The following is a 20,325-nucleotide window of genomic DNA, read 5'->3' as shown; positions in this document are numbered from 1 at the left end:
CCGGGTCACGTGAGTGGGAGACCCCAGGGTCCCTGCGGCCATCGCTGCAGCCCTGGCCACACTGGCCGCCGGCTCACACAGTGACCCGCGAGAGGCAGTGCTGGGGGGCTTCAGGATGGCCCGGGCGGTCCAGCGCAGCTTCCTTGCCGTCAGCACCGTCAGCCACAGCCTCTGAGCCCCCAGGAAGGGGGCCACGACGCAGCCGCCTGAAACAGTCCTGCAAACAGGCCGGCCTCCGGAGACTGGGCAGTGGGTCCCGGGGTCAAACCCGAAGGAAGATGGCATATAACATCGTGGGTTTTTTGTTTTGTTTTAATGATAAGCAGCTTTTTTTTTTCAGCTTTCAGTGGATTTTTTATCTTTAAGATAAGTGTCCCGCAAATAAACCCGTCATGGATCTGATAGTCTCCACACGGGAGGGAATAACTAAACCAACGCTTCAGGACCCCAGTGCGGCGCCCAGGCCCGACGGCCCCATCAGATGAGGAAGAGCAGGGCCTGGGTGATAGACCGACAGGTCCGACAGGACCCTCAGAAACACCGAGGGGGACACCGTCAGTGTTCGGTCCAAGCCCATGGACCTGGGGGTGGACGTTCCACTGTGTCCGATGACCCCAGGGAGAGAGTGAGGTAGCAAAGATGTGTCTTCAGGATACGTGACCAATTGAGTGGCGAGGCTGTTCGCTGAGCTAGGGAATCCTGGGGACATGTTTAGGAGCAAAGATCGTGAATTTGACTTTGTGCACAGTGAGTTTGAAGCCCTTTAAAAAATTTAGACGAAGCTGTCCAGCAGGCACTGGATGGTCAAGGGTGGGGCTCAGAGAAGGCTGAGGAAGAAATAGAAATTAGAGAGCCATCTTAATGCAGGTGGTAACTGAGCTGTGAGCAGGGAGGAGAAGCCCAGGGAGAGACGGGAGGGCGGGGAGGGAGGGGAGGGAGCAGGGAATGAGCCCAAGAGAGACCGTGGAAGGACCAAGGAACCAGGGAAGGAACACCCAGAGCCACGGCAGGAAGGAGAACAGGGCTTCAAGCTTCCCTACAACACACACACAGCCTTGGAGAGCAGCACACAGACGCCCCTGTTGAGAATGGACCGAAGTCACTCACAAAGGCGGCATTGTTAGGGCTCTTGAACTGTCTTGAAGACACTCACCAGGCCATTCCCTGCGCAGCCCCTGGGCTGTCACTGTGATCATGCCCTGGGTCCAGGAGGCCTTCCTGGCTTAACAGCTGGTTTGGGGGGGAACACATGGAGATATCCTCCTCAGCCTATGACCCAAGGATGGGGATTTAAAAATTCTCCTGGGTGTTCTAAGCCTTTTTACCTGGCCTACCTACAGGTGGACCTGGGAACTACTCTCTGCTTAAGCTCACCTCTCAATCCCACCCCAGGATCAGGTCAGGAACATGGCAGTCAGCTAAGCTCCCAAGTATCTGTGATGGACACAGCAGGGCCCCAGGAACAAAAGGAAAAGCCCACCCTAATGGCCCGGAGCATGAGAACAGCCAGCTTACCCAAGATCCTCTGTGTCCCCCAGGTGCACCTGTACACAGGCTTGAACAAGGAAACACAAAACTGCAAGGCCTTCCTCTCGTGTCTTCAACACGGAGACATGCAAATACCCGCCAAGGTTCACTGAGTACCTCCTGCTTGCCAGGCACCACTGAGGCCCCAGCGCTGGAGAAGGAAGTTGTGGCCACGGACATGGCATCAGGAGGCGAGAAGGGGCTGTGGCAAAAGCCGGGAAGTACATGGGCGCAGTCGTACATGTAAGTGAGGAGTAAACATCTGAAGAGCAAGAAGGGTGGGGGGGGAACAGGAAGGATCTGCTGTGGGAGGGCAGGAGAGAGACTAGAGCAAGAAGGAAAAGGTCAAGAGGGTCAAGAGCATTACCAGGTCACACGAGATAAGGACTGACGGTGCCTGTCTGGAGGGCAGCTGTGGGTGGGAACAGCCCCAGCCCGGAGCAGCGACTTCCCTGGCCTGATTCGGGGCTTGGGTTTCTCGTGGTGTCTGGAGAAGTCCATTATCTATCAACGGGCTTCAGTCCAGAGCCTCCCCCAGGGCTGCCCGTGGAGATGCTCTGGGCAGTGTGACCTCAGGCTTGAGGTCTAGCCACCTGAAGAGTCCCGAGTCGGGCCCCGTGGCTGCCACTTGGGAGGGGCCTCAGTTTCCCCTGGGGCGGTGGGTCCAGGTGGGCTCTGCAGTTGCTTCTGTCCATGGGGACAGCCCCAGTGCTTGGGCTCAAAGAGACGGCACTGGCAGCCAGGTCTCCACGCCCCTGACTTGGGGCCCCTGCTGCCCCACAGGGAACTCTGGGCTCCCCCTGCCCAAGCAGCCCATGGTATAAGCTCAGGTTCAATGAGGACAGAAACTGGGTTGAGAAAAGAGAATAACTGCTTTTTCCACCGAGCCAATGTCCAAGTAAATAGTGGGTCCCAGAGTGGAGCCTGCTCCCTGCCTGCCTCCCTTGAGTGCAGCCCGGAAAGTGTAAGAAGGCACCCCAAGAGGCATGTCCCACAGCACCACCGGAGCCAGACATGGATGCAGAGCCTCCCTCACCAGCCTCTCGCGCCCTTAGGCTCGCCGTCACCCTGGCCCTGGGGGCCCTGGCTCTCTGCGGCACCTCTGGTGAGTGCCCAGAGCCCCTCTCCCTCACGCCAGGCTCGGGACCCTTCCTGCCACCACCCTGTCCAGGAGAGGGGCAGCTGTCCATTCCCTCTGTTTAGCGACTGGGAGGGCCTGGGAATGCTGACTCCCACCAGGAGCCTGGGTCTGGGGAACCAGCCCATCCTGGGAATCTGGGGAAAGCCCAGACACTAGGGGAAACCCATCTTCCATATCCAACAACCTTAGCATTCCAGGGATGACATGACTGGAGGGAGGGACGGAAGAGATCTCCTATAGATGTGTGCGCCTGGTGACCAACGGAATAGGAATAACGAGCTCCTCAGAGCCCAGTCTGGACAGATGCCAGGAGACCCCAGTGTATCACGGCCCCCAGGTCTGGAGTCTCCCCACCACTGTGGCAGCAAAGAAGCTGGAAGGAGCTGCAGGGCCTCCTGTCTCCAAAAGAAATCCATCCCGAGGCAAAGTCTCCCATTTTGGATGAAGAGAAATATTCTAGAAAGGGATCTTCCCTTGGGAAACTGCTGGCCCAGAGTGGAGTTTTCTATAAAAGTTTTGTCCTCTGCAAAAAGGATGAGGAGTCTCTGAATAATTGCAGCTGTTCTCTAAGAGGAAAGGAGGGAGAGAGAGGGGTGGGGCGAGCCAGAGGGGGAGAAGGAGAGGGAGGGAATGCGGGGAGGGAGGTGGGTCACCTCCCTCCGAGCCCTTGATCTTGTAGGAATCGGGGTACCTGTTTTTTCAGTCTGTATCAATCTCTTCTACCCCTTTTAATAGACAAAAAAAATTTTTTGAGCAAAACTAATTAATTCAGTTTGGAATGTTCATAATACCCAGGGAAATAAGTTTTATGACGGAGTGGCGGGGGACGAGGGGGCAGGTGTTAGAAAACCAAGAAGCAGGGGCCACAAGTATTATGTAGAGACGTTAGTTTTAAAGGAGGAAATAACATCATTTTGGAGTGAAATGTGTCTTCATTAGAAGGTCTCTGCTGTGTACAGAGCAGATTGGCTCAGTAAGGTAGGACTGAAATGAGTGAAGGGGGGATCTGGGATGCGTGTGTATGTGTGTGTGTGCACACTTATCGCAATAATAACAATGTCTAACATTTATTTAACACTTACAACGTGCCAATTACTCTTCTGAATAGTACAGATTTTCATTGTTACAATAACCCTATTAAGTAAGGATATTATTCCCATTTTACAGATAAGAAAACTGAGCTCTGGAAAGATAAAGTAACCTCCCTGATGACACAGAAAGTTGCAAAGCAGAGATGTGAGTTCTGCAGAGGATTTCACTTGCAGTGGCCACTTCGGGAGGGGCCTTGGAGTCCAAGCAGGGAAGCAGAATTTGCACACAGGGCAGAAAATTTAAGGACGGGCATTTGAGAGTCATTAGGAAGAGGGGCAAGCAGGGAGTAGTAGGCGACTCTCCCCATGTGCTGGGGGGCGGAGACCTGGGAAGGAGCACAGCCTGGGGAGCACCCCGGGTGAAGGGAACATAGTGGGGCAGGGGATAGACCCAGGCTGCCCGCCTGCCTGCTGGTGAGCGTGCCCCTGGGCCCAGTGCTCATGGTGCACACCCCTCCCAGGCGCTGGGGGCTGGAGCGTGGTTAGTACAAGTGCCTCTTCCTGCCGGAGCCTGACCTTGTCATATGCCCCCACTGGCAGATGGCTTAGATCATCACTAACCATTGACAAGAGGCATGTTTCGGGTGGGACAACCACCAGAAACCCTCAGGGGCCTCCTCCCAGCCCCCACACTGCATCAAATACCAGATCAGCAGCTTCTCTTAGCAGGACTCTGCCTGGAACCCGAACAGAAAGAACAAATGGCATCTTGCCCCACCCCAACCCAGGAAGTGCAGTGAAGGCCCAGGAGAGCCGCGAAAAGCTGGCTGCCACCCAGAAAGTAGCTACACAGCGCCAAAAAGCCAGTAGCCGGGAGTCCCACCAGTCACAGTCTACACCACCGACAAAAAGGCTGCTATCTCTTGCTGACAGGCCGGGCTGTTTGCATCTGCGGCAGGCCCAGCCCGGGGGCTGGCCAGCTTGGAAAAGGGCCTGGGTACATGTGCTCTCTCTTCTCTGGGTTCCACCTTCTACAGAGATCTGCCAGAGCTTTCTAAATGCCGTGAAAAACTTCTTCATGGGCACGCTTGCCAATTATGAGGCTCCAATTGAACCTTTCAACCCTGATGTGGACATGAAGGATGCAGGGTTCCTGCTGAAGAAGCTGGTGGACCCTCCCCCCGAGACGAGCCAGGACAGCACTGTGGAGTTCGCAGCATGCAGCTTCCTTCGCTCACACTGCTTACTCCTAGAGAGCTCCCCATTCCAGAGGTAAATGGCTCAAAGATAAATCACAGAGCAGTTGGGACCTGTTAGGGGCCCTCAAACAGCACACAGCACATAATGATGCCCTCTGCCTGTGGAAGCAATCGGACTCCTGTAAGATACTTAGGAAGCAAAGGCTGGTGGGAGAAATGACTCAATCCCTTGATTGGGATCCAGGGGATTGGGGGTGCCTTTGAGGAGTGACAGACCCTAAGAGGAGTCCCCAGAGATGGCAGGTTAAGTCTTTGCTCATTGCATATCTGTTACATGAAATTACTTATCAAACCATTTTTTGAAGGGAGTGGAGACCAGCAATCCACTCCTGTTCATGCATTTTTCTAGATCTTTTATCACCATTTTGTTGCCATTGTTAGGACATCCTATTTCCAGTGGTAAATTGCCGAAGCCCACATGTCAGACTGTCCATGTCTATTTTGCTTTAAAGACATCTCTGCCCAGTTGAGGATTCCCGGGGGCAGGAGGGGTGTCACAGCTAGACAGGTCAGCACCACTGCCACCCACTAGGCAGCACTCTCACTCTAAGTGACCCTGACACCCTTCCTCTGACTTTTGTCCCAACCCATTCCCTGAGTCCCTGTCCAGTCAACATTCCTGCTAAAAGAGAAGCAGTCATCCCTTTTTCCTTGTGGCAGAGGAGTCTTCAGGCATGAAATGAATCCCTAGGTATTTACTGGCACTTTCAGCATGTTCATAGGGGTACTGGGCACTCTGAGGAACCCGGGGAGCAGATTTCATGACCCAACAAAGATGCAGAAAGCTCTGGGGCAGAACGGCACGGAGCCCCGGGTACAGCAGAGCGAATAACACAGTGGTCTCTGCTCCAGGGAGCTGGCAGTCGAGCGGGGAAGGGCATCGGCTCCTGCAAAAGAAACAAATAAACAGAGACAGAGAACTGATCAAAGCTGTAAGATGTGCACTGGGTGATGTGAGCAAGAGTAGCCTGGCCAGACCAACCCCAGCTCGGGAGGCCCCCATCCCCGCACCTGCGCAGAAGCAGGAAGGATGACAGGCAAGAAGGGGAGGTCAGGCGGATGCAGAGAGCAGTGGGGACCCAGCCTGGGGCTCCCTTCCTGAGGCCCACTGAGCCCTTGGGCTCCAGGAGGAAGCTCGGAACCCTTCTAAAGGACCCGTCTTCTAGATTTCTGTCACTTGCCACCCGAAGAGCCCAAACCTCCTCCCCACAAACCTGCCATCTACCCAGCATCTCAAAAGCCACTTGTCCAAGAGAACTCTGATCTCCCTCTTAGCCTGCTTTAATCTCAGTAAACTGTACCTCCATCCCCAGGTGCTCTGGCCAGAAGCCGGACGGGCAGCACTGGCCCTTTCCTCTCCAGCACCTACCCGTCCTGGGGGTACCTGGGCCACACCACCCATCCCTCCCCTGCACACCCCAGGGGCCTCCAAAGCGGCCCCCAGCTCCCTCTAGCGCCCCTGCAGTCAATTCTCCACACAGTAGCCAAACTAATGTTTATCAAATGAAAACATCCTACTGCCACGCCCCCCACTCCGGCACCCCACCCCAACCAAGTTAAATCCTTCAGAGCTTTCCAGTACTCGCTATAAAATTCAAAATGCAGCCAGGCCCATCACTGGCTCTCATCTCCCACCCTCCTTCCTGCAGCTCAGCCCCTCAGCTCCGTCCACCACCCCTCCCCTGACCTCCTGCCTTAGTAGTGTTTCTTCAAAGAGCCAAGCCCTTTTCCACCTCTGGACCTTTACACAGGCCACGGAGCATCAGCTGCTCAAAAATAGTGATGACTGGTTTTTTTTTTAAACCGCGCGAGAGCAAAATGTGGGAAGGATTCCACGTTGATATTTAAAACCCCCAAACACCCCAGTGCCCCGGGACAATCGGTCCCCAGACACTGAATGAAGTGGAGGACACGCAGAGGGAAGGCGGGAATGGAAAGGGCATTGGGAGAGCTCGGAAGGAAGCGGCTGAAGAGAGAGAAAGAGAGAGAGAGACGCTTCTCTTCCGTCCGGCGGCGCGGTCGGCCAGGGATGCGCCTTCCCCGCCGTGGGCGCCCGGTGCTGCCGCGGCCACTAGGAGGCAGTGTCGACCAAGGCGTCCCGGAGCCGAAGCGCCCGTCGGGCCTGGGGGCTTCTTAACCTTGCACACCATGGCCCGCTCACGCTGCGGGACAAGCTGAGGAAGCACGATTTTTGGGATCTTATATCACCTATGTGATTGCTTTCATTTGATTTTGGGGTTTTTTAAAGTCAGAATTCTGGGGAAAAAGAAGTGTAGTCATGCAAAGTCGAACCCTGCCTGTGATGTGTCAGCGCTTCTGGAATCAGCCATAATTCCATTCCCAGACGGTTCCAAGGGCACGTCCAGCAGAATCTAGAACCCGAAATGACCCGAAGGTAGAGGGGACCTAGGGGTGCTGGTGGAGCTGACCTTTTACCTCCACCTGCCCCATTTTAAAGTCTGGATGCAGAAAACACAACCTAGTTAATTATCTTTGTCAATTGCTTACTCTCTGGCTGGTGTTTTTGCGATATTTCACTTATTCTTCACACAACCCAGATTCCAGAGTCCTACCCTATAGAGAGTGGGATCCCAGATGCTGTAAAGCCACCACACCCAATCCTTCACTGTCCTCCCCAAAGGAGGGCCTTTAGATTGTAAAAATTCCAGGGCAGGTCAGGGGGGTTAGCAATTCCAAAAGAGATTCTTGGCCGAGGGTGGGGTCCTGATGGGAGGCCTCTGCCTTCCCACATCCCCACTCCCTCACTGCTAAGGCCCTGCGTTCCTCTGCATCCGGGTCATCAGTAACTCACATACCTTTGACTCCTGTGAGCTATTCACTTAAGTGAGTACTGTTCAAATGTTTAAGGATCCAGGGCCACAAAAGGCTCAGAATTTTAATTACCTATTCACAGTCGTGAAAATATTCACCTACAGCAAATACAACACAGGTATCTGGAGATAAAAGGAAGTAGGATTATATTGTGGTGAGTCTCCACCTCAAGGGGGCCAAAGTTACAGGTGATCCATAAGAATGTGAGCTATCCACACAGAAATGTGCACAAAGTTTTAAAAGAATAGAATGCAAGATGAACTGATTAGAATCACAGAAAGAGCCCATATCTGTGTGATGCGTGTTACCAGAAAGCAGAAGGAAATTAGACACGAGGGAATGTTCACTGGGTTCTTTTCTGTATGCAGTGTGCTTGACAATAGGCCCACAGCGCTGGTCCATGACAATAGCCAGCAGGCCAAATTCAGGCTAGCGCCTATGTTTTAATGGACCTCCAGCTAAAAATGGTTTTTAAATTTGAAGAAGGAAGAAGAGGAGGGATGGACATCTTCAGCTTCCAAATCCCAAACACATTGTGGGCTTTTTATTATTTTGTCCTAAAACAAACAGAAACATCTAATACAATAGTGAACAAACCTCAAAGTTAGACCATATAATCAGGCATTTTCCCTAGGTACATGCCAAACTCTAAAACACAGGAAGCCAACGTAAGAATATAAGCTTCCTGCACTGGAGAAACATTACACACAAAGTGTGTAAAGAAGAAACTTAAAATGTATCTCAGTAAATCAAAACAAAGATGAAACACAAGATAGTGTTACTATCACTACAGTAGTCTTAGCATTCACACCTCTGAGGAGCCCAGCTGGAAAGGCTACGTATTTTGATCACATTGTCAACTAAACTGTAAATCTGGGTGAAAATTTTCTTTGAAAATTATGTTACCCCTACAGCCTGCAATCCAAGGAATAGTTACTCTTGAGGAAAGCTAAAGAGGAATGGTCATTATCTAACACAGTCATCACACTGCAGAATCCCAGGGCCTGCCCTTACTGTGTGTTGGTGTATGGCCTGAACTGATTAAGCAGTAGGAAAACTGAAGTTTTACACTCTCAGCACGTGAGCTGATGAAATTAGCCTGGCAGAAAAATCTATAAATGACTCATGAGGCAGGAAGAGGGAGCCAAACCGTTCCTCATCAACTTTATCAAGATGATACAGATAAAATTATGTCTAGTTGATGGTTGATGCAAGGCATGCTGTTTGCAGATGCCAAGGGATTTGTGGGTAGTAATTCACCACGGGGTGACTGGTGCTCAAAATGGCTTCAGATAGATGATAAAGAAAATCTTGATTAATGATGATGGGGCCACACAAACAAAGCATTCTGAAACATGTAATTAGGGACTGTTCCTCCCAAGTGCTTCCAGAACACACCAGTGGGCACATGGGAACCATGTGAGTGTGAGTCATCACCCAACATATTTTCACGCACAAACTGAAACTATAAAACTATAGTACATGCAAAAGAAAAAAGTCTGAAAATAGATTTAGCCAAGCATGCATGATCACCAGTGTCAAAACAGGTAAACTAGAGGTTTGGAACTCAGATTTGTTCCCCCCTTAAGTGAATGGATTCCTAGCCTATCATGAAAGTCAATGAACTCATAAAATATCTGAAGTTATATGCCTGCAGCACCCGACCCCCATGTAACTGTGAGGCATATAACCACAGAGCATTCTTTAGAGTTCCCTCTTAGGACCCTGGTGGCAGAAGTAGGTACTCCCCCAGGCCTAGGGCAGGATGGAGACTTGAGCTGGTACTTGCAGGAGAGATGAGATGAGGAGCCAGCCTCAGTGCATCAAGGAAGAGAAAGGGTCTCTTGAACCTCTGACCCTGTGTGTCCAATTGGTCTCTGAGTCCATCTCCTTGAACCTGACCCCTTCTTTCTACCCTATTGCCAATAGCAGGCCTTCACCATCTGTGACCTGGATTATTGCAAATAGCCTCTAAATTAGTTTCCTATGGCTGCTGTAACAAATTACCACAAACTTAATGGCTTTAAAAAAATCCACAAACATATTATCTTATGGGTCTGGAGGTCAGAAGTCCAGAATGGCCTCACTGTGCTCAAAGTCAAGGTGTCAGGACACCTGTGCTCTTTCAGGAGGCTCTCCAGGAGAGTCCGTTTCCTTACTATCTCAGTTTCTTCATTCCTTGGCTCATGGCCCTTTCCCCCATCTTCAAAGTCAGCAGGGCCCCCTCTTTAATTCTGTCCCTGGCTCTGTCCTCCCTTCTGCCTCCCTCTTCCACACATATGGACCTTAGTGATTACATTGGGCCCACCCTGATAATCCAGGATAATCTCCCCATCTCAATGTCATCTGATTAGCAACCTTAATTCCATCGGCAACCTTAATTTCCCTTTGTCATAATTTATTATTTATTGACCTAATTTATTCACAGGTTCTGGGGATTAGGACATGGATATATTTGGGGTGCCATTATTCTGCCTCCAAATAGTCTCTAAGATTCCAGTCTTGCCACCTTTTCTACTACTCTTCCCATGATTGCTGAAATCAAACAATTTCATGCTTTGCTTCCCCCACCTATGTTGGGGGTGCAGCAAAGGACAAGCCTTGGAAATAAGGTTGCCCTTTGAGTTAGGCTGGTAAATTCACAGACAGTGGATTGGGGGAGACTCTATGAAGCAAGAGCTGGTCTCTAACTGGGAGAAAAGATTTCAGCTACCCCCTATACTCCAGCAAGGTGGTCAGGGAGTCACCCGAGGGGACAGGACTAGAATGAGGGTACCATCTAGCAAGTGGGAATCTAATCCGATGTACTGTGCCCTGCAGGATGAATAGAGAGGTCCGTGTGCCAACGAGGAGGGGATGAGCAGCAGCTCAAGGGAGACAGATGGGTTCTGAACGGGGAGAATGAGCAGCGGAGGAATCAGGGCAGCTCCCATGGCCGAGGAGCCCGCGCTGGGAGAGCCCTCCACCAGCCCCTCGGTTCTGAGTCCACCCCGCCACCCAGCCTTCACAAGGCTTGTCTAGCCTACTAGATCTTTGCATTTCTCACAGCAAATTAATAAATGTACTTCTGGAAGCAGCCATCATTCTGGGGGCCTAGCTGCAGCCGCTTCTGAGAGATGCAACCTTCTCATGTTGGCCCTTCAAGCCACAAAGCCATGCGGCAGAGCTGGCGGCGCATCCAGGACAGCCCAGGTCCACTTCTGGTCTGTTCCCCAGCCAGCCTCCCGTGTGTGCAGTCCCCCAAGAGGGACTGATGGACAAAGGGGGTATCCGATGCCCCCAGCCCAGAGCAGAGGCTCTTCCTGACGAGGAGGCCTCATTCCTCGGGCGGCACACTCAGTCACATCTGCAACAGTCCCCAGCTCCATGCCCTTCACACCTCGCACCTTCGCACAGACGGTGCCCACCCGCTAAAGTGCCTCCCCTGCCCTAAGCCACCTGAGACCCAAACGCCGCCCTTTGTCACCGAAGCAGTATTTGGGACATCCGTATACTACAGACGGGGTTCATTATTTATATTAAATTCACATGTAACTAGGCGTCCTGTATTTTTATCTGCTAAATCTGGCAAGCTCAAGATTCAAAAACTGAAATTCATTGTTCCCTTTGCTCCTTCCTTTCTTGTTTCTAATAAAAATGAGATCAGCTTCTGAAACTGGATGCTCTTTAGACCACAAATCTATCTGAAATGTATTCACCTCACGCTTGATACGTTTCCAGGCCTATTGCACAATTATATCAATGTGGCTAGACGTTTACTATTAACCAGATAACCAAAAAATGATCTTTCGACGTCTAACACCACAGAACAGGAATTTCAGAGTGTCTGTACCCGCGTAATGGCAAAGTTTGAAAACGCATATGCCTAAAGAAATGTATTGACTAACAGGTTAAAAATCGCTTTTTTTTTTTTGTAGACTAATAAAGAAGAAAAATAAGGGAGATGAATGAGAGAGAGAGAGAGAGATAAAAGAAGGGAAGGAAGGACAGAATGCGCTGTGGCCCTCTCTAGCCTTATTACGGGGAGGCAGAAGCCATGCACGAACTCTGAAAATGAGAAAAAAATGTGACCAGAAAAGCCCCCTGAAGACGACCCTTCCAGTGATTTTTAACAATGCCAGGAAAGGGGTAATAGTGAGAACCGCTGACGCTGACCCGGCATAGATGCTTCAGGGATGTTTATTGAGTATGTAAGTTAAGAACGATCACCAGAGTCCCCTAGTTGCCAAGCCCACCCCGGTTACAAATGTAAGCCTGCACCCAATCTCCTTGAGGATGAAGAAAGATACCAAGGGAACTTCTGCGCAGCTGTGCGTCCTGCACCGGCCGGAGCTCCAAAGCCACCTCGTGGAAGGCATTCCTTCAACTGCAGGTGTTTGTTTCCTTTGGCACAGCGATCTGTAATTTCCCATTTTTAGAACAATGCTCCAAAGAACAGTCATAAAAACAACCTTCAGAGGGGGCGGTTTTCTTCCTGGCCACGGCTACAGCCCTGGAAAACAACGATAACAAAGGGGGTGTTATTCAAAACACTGTTTGCATCTCTCTGTAAAGTCAGGAGGCTTTCAAGTTGGTTAACTTTGCACAGGCTGAAAAAGGTCCCCAGCCCCTTGGTAGAGCGTCTAAACAAGCTCTTGCCTCTGCAAGGCATAGGTTTGGAAACGATTCTGTGGTGGCATCTGTTCTGGCCTCGACACGCCTCCCTCTGCGCAGTTCCTAGGTGCCTGGTGTGGGAAGCAAGCTTGCAGAAAGCCCGTGTGGGTCCTCCAGGGGCACCGGGCAAGTCTGAGCCAGGAAGGGCGCCGTGTGCTGCTGAGGACGTTCAAATAGCAGGCTGAAGACGATGAGAAAGCAGGGAGAGGGGAGATGAGCCCTCCCGTCTTAGCCGTACGAAATCCCCTTCATACCATCTCCAAACGGACTTTCTCTCTGCTTCCCTCCTGCTTTGTAAACTCAAGAAAATAGCTCTGAGACTTCAGGAGCCCCTCACCACCTCCCCGTCTACCTGCGCCCTCCTTTCCATCCGGCCGCCTCCACCCGGGGCGACAGCCAGCCCATCTCCTGAACCTGCCCATTTCTTTCTTCACGGGCCCCCTGGCCTAGCCGCCTTCCCCACCCCTCATGGGGTCTGCACCCCCTGGCTTCATCCTCCGCCTCCCCCCCCTCAGGAATGCTCAGCGACCCCTTTTCCTGTAGACAAGCCCTGCTTTCTCAGCAGGCCCACATCTGGGGCCAGTCTTCCTTCCTTTCCAACTTATCTTCCATTAGTTCCTCCATAAACCTCAGGTGCCCACCACAGTGGCCTCGGTGCCATTCCCCAACTCCACGTCTGCCCTCCAGGCCCCCTCCCTCCCCCACGAATTTGAATGACCTTCCTGATCCTCTCCCTGTGACAAAATCCTACCCGGTTTTGAAGGTCCACCCCAGTAAGACCTGCCTCTGACCAGCCTAGCTGGATGTGGCCTCCCCCTGACCACTGAGATTCGGCCCCATCCGTTCATTCCTCCACTTGGCAGAGAAATCATAGCTAACTTTCTTGAATTGTTTGGAGGAGAAACGCGCAAAGCTCCTTGGAGAGGCCAGGAAGGAATCAGGCCTCAGTCAAGTGAAAGCTGGGACATTGCCACACTCCGCTTTACTGAGGACTCGCTATGCTCCGACAGGAACTGAGGGCTTCCTGTGTGTGATCTTTAACCCCCGCAGTGAGACCAGAAGATAAGAACCACGGTCCCCTTCTGACCCAAAGAAGCAAAGGCTTTGAGAGACTGACTTCCCGAGAGCCTCACAGGTCAGGAGGAGGAAAGCAGGAGGGCTGTCGCCGGGACTCAGTGTCACCGGCCCGGAGAAGTCAGGCTGGGCGACACGGACAGTCAGGCTGAGCCGGGCGCCGGGAAATCGTGGATTCTTCTTCTGATTGGAAAAAATTCGTGGAAGGCCTACATAAGAGGGTTAGGTTCCCCATTCCACGTTGCTTTTGTTTTTGAGACAGTAGAAGGATTTGAGTCCATGGAACATAAGGAATACCGGATGCAGCTCTTTTTAAAAACATGGCTTTGACGCTGTGGGGCTGGGGGCAGAAGCAAGCAAAATAGGGAGCTTTGATGCTGCCTGAGAACCACCCCAAGATCCCAGGCCACAGGGCAGTGGTGTGGATCGCAACATTCACCTCCTGGCTCTTCCACTTAGCGGTGAGACTCAGACTGTTTAACTTACCTGAGCCGCAGTCTCCTCATCTGTACAATGAGAACCATACCTGGCCAATAGGGCGTTTTGGATGGATTACGTGAAATAATCTATAAAAAACACCTCACATCTATTGGATGTTCAGTAAGTTATGTTGTGATTACATCTCTTGGACATAAAAATCTGCCTTTCTATTTTTTTTTAGATCAAAGTATAAGATATATACAGTAAAATACATAGAATGTACTCATCTTAAATGGACAGCTTATGACCATTTACATATATATGCACTTATATAACCACCACTCCAGTCCTGATACAGAATATTTCTCGCACCCCAAAAGGTGCCTTTGCGCACCTTCTCAGTCCATCCCCGCCGGACAGAATCACGATTTGACCCATCGCCTTTAAGCCCTGCCTCTTCTTGAATTTCATATTGACAGAATCAGACCCTGGGTAATCTTTCATTGCTGTGCAGAGCTCCAGTGTGTGAACACACCACCATTAATTTCTTTCATCTTCTGTTGATGGGAATCGGGGGTGTTTCAGGTTGGGAGACAACTCCGTCGAACACTCCTGTCCATATCTTCTTGTTGTATATCTACTCACATCTCCTGGGCATATATACATGGAGGTGGAATGACTGGGTTATAGAGGAGGCATATCTTTAGCTTTAACAGAATCTGCCAAGCAAGTCCCTAAGTGACTGTACATTTCTGCACCCCCCCACAGCAACGCACAATAGCTTTAGATGCTTCCCATTTCGGGAAGACTTGGTGTCTCCACTCTTCATAGAGGCCGTTCTGGTGGGTGTGTAGTGGTGTCTCCTTGTGGTTTTAATTTGCATTTTCCTGGTGATAATGATGATGAGTACTTTTTCATGGTTTCCCTGGCCATCTGGATATGCTCTTTTGTGAGTGTCTGTTAAGTCTTTTGACTGGTGTTTAGAGGGTCATTTGTTTTTTTGCTTATGTAACATGCTTATTAACTTCATATATTCTGGACATGAATGCCTGATCAGATAGATGTATTGCAGAAATCTTCTGAGTCTGCGGCTTGGCTTCTCATGTGTTTAGTGGTGCCTTTTGATGAGAAGAGGTGTCTAATTTGGATAAAGTCTGATTTGTTGATTTTTCCTCTCTAGTTGGCGCTTTCAATGTCCTGTTGGTGCAAGTTTGCCCTCTCCCAAGGTCATGAAGGTGTTCTACATTCATTTCTTTTCATATTGCTTTCATGGTATCTTCCTCTAGAGATGGAGATAATGGATTGGTTTTTATTTCAATAAGGAGCAAAGATCTCATAGAAAAACTAACCATGAGGGGCTCGCGTGATTACGTTCATATGATAATGACCACCTAAGTCTTCGGACCATCCAGTCTGTGAGCCTTAAGGCCACCATGTTGCATCGCCAGGCACCACTACTGACTAGCTGCACTGCCACGATTCCACAGGAGCCCCTACCCAGGGGTGGCATCTTCCAGAGCGAACGGAGGGTATCAGTCCCCACCCCGACACTGGCTTACACTGTAACAACCCCGGTTGTGGTCACTTTGCAAACACATTCTCCCCCAGCCTAACAACTTTTTCCTTCCCCCTTTATAAACCTTTTTCCCATGCATTTTATTTTCTCCCTGAAATTTTCCTTTCATTATCATTTGTCTCACCATTGGTTATCTGCAGGGTACTTATGCATTTGCCTTTTAAATCTGTTTTCCCTCCTGTCTCTCCTCCCCCAGAGCAGGGTTCCTCAGCCTCGGTACCACTGACATCTGGGGCCAGACAGTCGGCGCTGTGCGCCTGTCCTTACACTGTGGAAGCACAGCTCTCCTCCGTCTCTTCCTTCTACCTGGCTTCTGGCTGCCAATCAAGAGGCCAGAGGGAAAAGTGAAAGGGTGGGAGGCAAATCATGGCTTTTTCAAGCTGGAAGGACCTTAGGTCCAATCTGGTGCAACTCCCTCATTTTTCAGATGAGGAACCAGATCCCCAGAAGGGGAGGGAGAGGAACTGTCACAGCCTAATACGTGGGGGAACAAGCGCCAGGCCAAACAGGAAGTCAGAATTCCAGGGCCCAAGGCAGAATTTCCAGTCCAGCCAGGAAAACTGGGATTGCTTCCCACAGCTCCTTTCTCCCTCCAGGCCATGAGTCTCGTTCCAGAAACGACTGGGGCTGCTCGGGTGGAACAGCAGATCCAGATGCAACCAGGCCCCGGCAGGTGCACACGAGTGTCCGTCCCTGGAAGCCCGTTCCAGAACCTCTAGTGGACAGAGATGGCCCCCAACCAATGGGATATTTTGTGATGACTAATGCTGAGACTACTCCTTAGTCCAATCCCATAATCATGAGGGAAACTGTGGTCCTGCCACTTGGGCACACCTGTCCCAACAGAGGAGCTGGAGAACAACAGAGACGGGCCGAGGGTGGGAGGGAGCTGGAGATGGCGTCTCTCCTGGCTGTGTCCCCGAGCAGCAGATGATGCACCTCTGATGGCAGCCGAGGACCCTCAGGCAGAATCTCCCAAGTTACGGTGCCTGTTAACCCTTGAACACTTACAATGCACTAGACCCTGTTCTAAACACCTTACGCATACATGAATTCAGTTCATCCTCACCCAGCCTCTGAACTGTCATTCTCCCAAGTTGGAGGTGCTGACATGGAGCCCGGGTGACCCTTGGTTAAGCAGGAGGGGTCCCCTTCTGAAGTGTCTTTGATGGGGGTGGCAAGTTGGTACAAATCACCCTACTCCTTATTTCTTGCCAATATCAAGCTCCCCCGCAGCATCACCATCAGACATGCCTGGAGACCCCCTTATGTGTAAAAGCCCACACCAACAACTTACTCAAAGCCCCAGGGGTGTACAACGTTTTACAGGTTACATGATGAATATTTTTAACAGTTATGAACTCGTGTCAATGCTCATTAGAAAATGCCAGGTTTCAGGTATGACAGTGATATAAAGATTTTTTTTATTAAATGCCAGGCTTTTAAAATAAACCTATGAAAAGAGAACTATGAAATAGTGTACGGCTGGCATGTGGAGGTGGCAGCAATTGCGGTGACAGCTGTTACACGACTTACACACGGGCCACTGTGTTCTGGTCTCATTGTACCTTACAGATGGCTGGCCCCTGCCGCAGGTCCCTGCAGGGCTGTGTCACCCTCTCTCCTCTTATCCCCACCTGCCGTTCTCATAGCACTGTTCTCAGTAAAATCCTACAGACCTGAAGACCATCCAGGCACACCTCATTTTACTGAGTTTCACAGCGCGTATTTTACAAATTGAAGGTGTGGCAACCCGCACCCAGCAAGTCTGTTGGTGACATTCTTCCACCTACACTTGCTCACTTCCTGCCTCTGTGTCACAAATATTTTGGTAATTCTCTCAATATTTCAAATTTTCTCATTATTGTATTCGTTACAGTGACCAGTGGTCTTTCACATTACTATTGTAACTGCTCTGGGGCTCCATGAGTTGTGCTCACAAAAGACGGCAAACTCCATCAATGTACGTGTTCTGACTGCTCCGCCACCCGCCCACGCCCCCGTCTCTCTCCCGCTCTGTGTAACAGGCCCCCCTGTTCCCAGACACACAGCAACATTGCCCTCAGGCTAACTAACAACCCTACATGGCTTCTAAGTGTTCCAATGAAAGGAAGAGCCACATGTCTCTCACTTTCAGTCAAAAGCTAGAAATGATCATGCTTAGTGAGGAAGGCCTGTTGAAAGCTGAGATAGGCCAAAAAAGCTCAGCCTCTAGTGCCGACAGTTAGCCAAGGGTGAACGCAAAGGAGAAGTTCTTGAAGGAAATGAAAAGGGCTGCTCCAGCGGACACGCCAATGATAAGAAAGTGAAAAAGCCTTACTGCTGAGATGGAGGAAGCTCCAGCGGTCTGGATGCAAGATCAAACCAGCCACAACATTCCCCTAAACTAAGCCTAATCCAGAGCAAGGCCCTAATTCTCCTCAATTCTCTGAAGGCTGAGAGAGGTGAGGAAGCTGCAGAAGAAATATCTGTAGCTGGCAGAGGTTGGTTCATGAAGCTTTAGGGGAGAAGCCATCTCCATAACATAAAAGTACAGGTGGAGCAGCCAGAACTGACACAGGAGCTGCAGCAAGTTATCCAGAAGTTCTACCTAAAATAACTAAAAATAATAAAAACAACCCTAAATAACAGATTTTCAGTGTAGACAAAAGAGCCTTTTATTGGAAGAAGATGCCATGCAGGACTTTCATAGCTAGAGAGGAGAAGTCAAAGCCTGGCTTCAAAGCTTCAAAGGATAGACAGAGTCTCTTGTTAGTGGCTAATGCAGCTGGTGACTTTAAGTTAAAACCAATGCTTTTTTTATTATTCCAGAAATCCTAGGACGTTTAAGATTATGCAAAATCTACTGTCTGTGCTCTATAAATGGAACAACAAAGCCCAAGGACAGCACATCTGTTTACAACATGGTTTCCTGAATATTTAAAGTCCACTCTTGGGAAGTGCTCAGAAAAAAACTCCTTCTAAATGTACTGTTTGTTGATAATGCACCTGGTCACCCGAGAGCTCTGATGGAGATGGACAAGGAAATTAATAATGTTTTCATGCCTGCTAACACACCATCCACTGTGCAACCCATGAATCAAGGAGTCATTTCAACCTTCAAGTCTTATTATTGAAGAAATACATTCCATAAGGCTACAGCTGCCATAGGTAGTGATTCCTCTGATGGATCCGGGCAAGTAAATTGAAAACCTTCTGGAAAGGACACCATTCCAAATGCCATTAAGAACATTTGTGATTCAGGGAAAGAGGTCAAAGTATCAACATTAACAGGAGTGTAGAAGAAGTTGATTCCAACCCTCATGGATGACTTAGAGGGGCCCAAGACTCCAGCAGAGGAACTCAGTGCAGATGTGGCGGAAATAGCAAGAGAACTATGATTAGAGGTGGAGCCTGAAGATGTGACTGAATTGCCATCATCTCATGATAAGACTTGAATAGATAAGCAGCTGCTTCTTAGGGAAGCAGCAAAGAAAATGGTTTCTTGAGATGGAATCTACTCCCGATGAAGATGCTGTGAAGATGGTTGAAATGGCAACAAAGGATTTAGAATAGTCCCTAAACTTACTGATAAAGCGGTGATCGGGTTTGGGAAGATTGACTCCAATTTTTAAAGTTCTTCTGTGGGTAAAATGTTGTCAAACAGCCTCTCATGCCACAGAGAAATTATCTGTGAAAGCAGGAGACAAGGGATGCAGCAGACGTCGTTGTTATCTTATTTTAGGAAATGGCCACAGCCACCCCAGCCTTCAGCAGCCACCACCCTGATCAGTCAGTAGCCACTGACATGGAGGCAAGACCCTCCACCAGCAAAAAAATTTAAGGCTCACTGAAAGCTCAGATGATGGCTAGCACTTTTAGCAATGAAATGTTTTTTAACTAAAGTACATCCATTGTTTTTTTCGACATAATGCTACTGCACACTTAGACTACAAATTCTTTTGACTCGTTTTATTGCAGTATTTACTTTATTGAGATGGTCTGGGACCAAACCCAGACTATCTCTGTGGTTTGACTCTATAAAGATCCTTGTGAATTGCACTGAGCCCAGGCTGGTGGTGATCCAGGGTAATCTCCCCATCTCAGTGTTATCCGATCAACAATCTTCATTCCATCTGCAACCTTACCTCCCCTTTGCCATACATCCTAACATATTTACGTGTCCTCAGGGTTAGGACAAGGATATCTTCAGGGAACCATTTTTCTGCCTCTTAAATAGTCTTATCTAAGAATATTAGGTATAACCCTTCGGCCTTCTCCTGTCCCTTTACACATGTGGATTTACAGTCGCCTTTGGATATTCTCTGCTTTCCACTGATGAGAGAAACCCAGTAAGACTGATACATGTACTGAAATCCACAAGTAAGAGGCCAAGTATGAAGACAGAAAGGAATGAGGAAACCCCACCCCATTCCTTGGACCCAGTCCTGGGCCTCTGCCCCTAGCTGGCCTTACCAGGCGCTGGCTGGGGAAATGTCAGCACCGGGGTCCTCTGCTGAGGATCCCTCCCAGGCGCTGGTCTGGGAGTTGGACGCGGCCCAGCCCATGTTCTCAAGGACCCAGCACTGTCCCCCTCCTGCTGGGAGCAAGTGGCAGGGAGCAGCCTCGTGGCTCCAGAATTTCTGGGTCCCAGAGGGAACACCCTGGAGTCTGTGGCCCCATCCGCCCACCCAGCCTCAGAAGAACCCTGGGTAGAGGAAGGATTTTCTTTTCTTGGCAAATAGGAGAAATTTAAAAATAATACTCATAAATGAGCCTGGGTCATTTATGATCCAGGATATAACAGTGAACACTAAGATGGGATGCAAACCA

General features: G+C 50.0%; 1 protein-coding gene across 4 annotated transcripts in view; it reads right to left on the bottom strand.

Annotated features, from left to right (window-relative positions):
• Positions 1 to 20,325, bottom strand: part of AHNAK (AHNAK nucleoprotein) — a 127,937-nt gene that overhangs the window by 26,750 nt on the left and 80,862 nt on the right. For 2 of the 4 annotated variants that reach the window (XR_012123176.1, XM_073217636.1), the window contains one exon: positions 11,954 to 12,282. The exons of 1 other annotated variant lie outside the window; for it this stretch is intronic. Coding sequence is in view for 2 of the 3 variants with exons in the window: in XM_073217636.1 (XP_073073737.1) it covers positions 12,275 to 12,282 (8 nt within the window). In the remaining variant the exon portion in view is untranslated. Of the gene's footprint in view, positions 1 to 5,702; positions 5,846 to 11,953; positions 12,283 to 20,325 lie in introns of those variants that run through there. One more of the 4 variants, XM_073217634.1, reaches the window with a different exon arrangement.

This window comes from Manis javanica, chromosome 11 (assembly GCF_040802235.1).
Source record: "Manis javanica isolate MJ-LG chromosome 11, MJ_LKY, whole genome shotgun sequence".
Lineage (NCBI taxonomy): Eukaryota > Metazoa > Chordata > Mammalia > Pholidota > Manidae > Manis > Manis javanica.
Note: the sequence above shows the minus strand (reverse complement) of the source record. Positions and strands in the feature narration are given on the sequence as shown.